Source organism: Limulus polyphemus, unplaced genomic scaffold (assembly GCF_000517525.1).
Source record: "Limulus polyphemus unplaced genomic scaffold, Limulus_polyphemus-2.1.2 Scaffold1535, whole genome shotgun sequence".
In the NCBI taxonomy this organism is placed as follows: domain Eukaryota; kingdom Metazoa; phylum Arthropoda; class Merostomata; order Xiphosura; family Limulidae; genus Limulus; species Limulus polyphemus.
In genome coordinates this window covers 173,750-177,675 of record NW_013667145.1, presented here as the reverse complement: position 1 = coordinate 177,675, position 3,926 = coordinate 173,750, and the positions used below count along the sequence as shown (strand labels likewise).

The 3,926-nt window shown below is 34.4% G+C and overlaps 1 protein-coding gene across 6 annotated transcripts in view; it reads left to right on the top strand.

Annotated features, from left to right (window-relative positions):
* Positions 1–3,926, top strand: part of LOC111086901 (nuclear receptor-interacting protein 3-like) — a 35,307-nt gene that overhangs the window by 7,102 nt on the left and 24,279 nt on the right. For all 6 annotated transcript variants that reach the window (XR_002611612.1, XM_022391637.1, XM_022391632.1 and 3 more), the window contains one exon: positions 1,696–1,866. Coding sequence is in view for 5 of the 6 variants with exons in the window: in XM_022391637.1 (XP_022247345.1) it covers positions 1,747–1,866 (120 nt within the window). In the remaining variant the exon portion in view is untranslated. The remainder of the gene's footprint in view (positions 1–1,695; positions 1,867–3,926) is intronic.

The window sequence follows — 3,926 nt, the reverse complement described above, 5'->3', positions numbered from 1 at the left end:
TGTAATCTGGTAGCTGACTTGCGCAGTGTTAACGTTGTATTTGTGGCTTTACTTAAATTTTCACTGTAATCTGGTAGCTGACTTGCGCAGTGTAACGTTGTATTTGTGGCTATACTTAAATTTTCACTGTAATCTGGTAGCTGACTTGCGCAGTGTAACGTTGTATTTGTGGCTTTACTTAAATTTTCACTGTAATCTGGTAGCTGACTTGCGCAGTATAACGTTGTATTTGTGGCTTTACTTAAATTTTCACTGTAATCTGGTAGCTGACTTGCGCAGTATAACGTTGTATTTGTGGCTTTACTTAAATTTTCACTGTAATCTGGTAGCTGACTTGCGCAGTGTAACGTTGTATTTGTGGCTTTACTTAAATTTTCACTGTAATCTGGTAGCTGACTTGCGCAGTGTAACGTTGTATTTGTGGCTTTACTTAAATTTTCACTGTAAACTGGTAGCTGACTTGCGCAGTATAACGTTGTATTTGTGGCTTTACTTAAATTTTCACTGTAATCTGGTAGCTGACTTGCGCAGTGTAACGTTGTATTTGTGGCTTTACTTAAATTTTCACTGTAATCTGGTAGCTGATTTGCGCAGTGTAACGTTGTATTTGTGGCTTTACTTAAATTTTCACTGTAATCTGGTAGCTGACTTGCGTAGTGTAACGTTGTATTTGTGGCTTTACTTCAGTTATCAAATTATGCTCATGCTTACTCAGTTGTAAGGTGTTTCTAGTTTTAGTTTATTTGAAATAAATTATTTTATTCTGGTTCAAGTTTATTTTACACTAACTTCACTTAACAAACCAGCTACTTCGGTGCCATTTTTCCATTTCATTTTATACGTGTTTCGTTGAGGATATTTTTGCTCAAGTTAGTCTGATATTTTCTTTTTCATTCCGCCTTCAAGAAATCAATTGTTTCCTTTCACCAATCAGATTTGTAACTTTCTTGTTACGACGATAACATTTAATACCTTGGTGTTTTATATTGCGAGTCTCAGAACATCATAGATTTATAGTTAGTATTGTAAGATTGAAATACTTGTTTTATTACATAGCACAAGGCTATACATCATGGGAGAAACTTACTGGTAGTATGTAATAACTATTTTATAAATACATCATGGGAGAAACTTACTGGTAGTATGTAATAACTGTTTTATAAATACATCATCGGTGAAACTTACTGGTAGTATGTAATAACTGTTTTATAAATACATCATGGGAGAAACTTACAGGTACTATATAATAACTATTTTATAAATACATCATGGGTGAAACTTACTGGTAGTATGTAATAACTATTTTATAAATACATCATGGGAGAAACTTACAGGTAGTATATAATAACTATTTTATAAATACATCATGGGTGAAACTTACTGGTAGTATGTAATAACTGTTTTATAATTCCAATTTACATTTTTTTTTTTTTGTGCAATTAACCTTAAGTGGAGAGGCAGAAATGTTTCCCTAAAAGTTGTATAAACCAGAACATTGTCTTACAGTGGAAAATGTAAGCTTAAAATAATCATGGATTGGTTCAAAGACAGGAATCCATAACATAATGATATGATATTGTTTATAAATGTGGAAAGGGTGGGATAGCAAATGTGGTTAAAGAAATCCGATAATCTTCCATTTTCTGTCTTCCTTTCTAGCCTATCTCAATTTTAATTGTATTTGTACATTTCCAGTTCGCAGTGATAGTTCATAATGCTCCACTGTTTCTGCACTAACAAAAAAAGATGATGGATGATGATGTGTTTGACATCCGCCAGATAGCACTGAGGAGGCAGCAAAGACGGTTGCACGCTCGCGCTTCCGTTGAACAACTTTTGGAAACAGAAGCTGCCACCTTTGGAAAGGTGATAATTTTTCTTTCTCAGTGTATCATGTAAAAACTGTAATTAATAAAATGCTAATACCTTTTTTAAGTTTAAAGTATCTTTTAGTAAATATGCACACCTCTTTTTTTTTTAGGTCTTTATTAACATTTACTTTGTAAGTTTACAGTTTCGACCTCGATCCGCTGGAAAATTTAAACTTAAAGCACTTCTTGAATATAATGCTCCTGGTAAGTAGAAAGTCCATGTTTAAATGTTGTCTAATGTGATTTCAGGTCTTGGTCGAGTCAAGCTTACATGAAAACTTTGCTTTTATGAACTTGGTATTCTGATATTTATAAGTAGAAAACATAAGTAAAGTATTAAAGCTTGATAACGAGGAAACTGACTCACGCACACCACAACTCAACAACATTCCCAAACCACACAAACAAGACTGCCCCATACGACCTATACTATCCACTAATGATTCATTTAACTATAATCTTGGTAAATACATAACCTGGGCCCTCACACCTTACATAACTTCTGCAGGTTCCTTTTTTAAAGATGTCTTTAACTTCAGAAACACATTAAACCAACTAAACCCTAAATCTTAGTGGCTAGCTTTGATGTTGTGTCACTTTTCACCGAAGTTCCCGTCAAAGATGCCTGTAATATTGCACTTGTTCTCTACACTAATGACCCCAATCCTTTAATTCGCCTCCCCAACACACTTTTTCGTTTCCCTTTTAGAATTCACAACAACAGAAAGAAACTTCATTATCAACAACCAAAACTTTCTTCAAGCAGACGGTTTAAGCATGGACAACCCTGTTTTACCTCGCCAACATACTGATGATCCAGATCGAAACACAAGCATACAATCCGCACTTTATCCTCCCTTATACTGGTACAGATATGTCGACAACACTTTTGCCGGTTTCACTTCTATGCAACACATAAACACTTTTTTTAAAGACAAAAACTCCAAAATTCACTCACACAGGCCTCTACATCCCCTAGAATTCTGCCCATGAATCCAAACAAAAAATTAATTTTCTAAAAAATCTTAAACGCACGGCTTCAAGACTTTATTCAACTGAGTACATAGATGAAGAAATTAGCTTTATAAAGCATTTCTTCATTCACACCAACAAATTTCCACTAACCATTGTCGAAACATTTCCACAAAACCACCAGAACAAAAACCTCAAACTCAAATCACAAAGAAAATTGACACTAATACACCAAACAACAACACAACATTATACCGCAGTTTACCATTTATCACTCACATCAGCTCAAAAAAATTAACACTTGGAGAAAACTTGCTGTCAGACATAAAATTTCCGTTGACCTCAAATTCGGTCAAAAACCTGGCACTAAACTAAAGTCATTATTAAATAAAAATTACATAGAATCATCTATAAAATAAGTGCAATAACTGCTCAGAACTGTACATCAAAGAAACAGGTAGAAATTTGGAAACCAGATTCACTGAACATAATAAAAAAACCCTCCCATGTTTACCATCATTGCAACTAAAAAACCAGTATATCCATACAAAACACTGTAATTTTAAACAAAGAACCAAACATCATTTAACGCAAAATAAAAGAAGCTTGAAAAAAACAGCCCCACCCGAAATCAACACTCCTGGGTACCAAGATACCTATATTTAGACTGTGAAGCAATATCCGGTGATGTGATCTATTTGTTCTATATTGCATATCTATATATACTGATGTATCTCTGTAAACTACTTGTACCTGATGATGACAAAAATCTTGTCGAAACATAGTACACAGACGGTCACAAGTAAATAGACACCACCTTTTCAGAAAAAATGAAAATTTTCAGTCATATTCACGTGAATTGATATATTTATAATTTAATTAATATCTAGTAGATCTTCCTTCCGCTTCGCGGAGTTCGTTGATCCTTTGGGGCATCGTGAGAATCATCTCGTCAATTTTAGATTGTGGGATTTTCGCCCACTCTTGCTTCAAAACTTGGAGTAGATCGCTCTTCGAAGTTGGTTTTTTGGTTGTTTCTTGATTTGCCGGTTGAGTATGGCCCAGAGGTTTTTGATGGGGTTC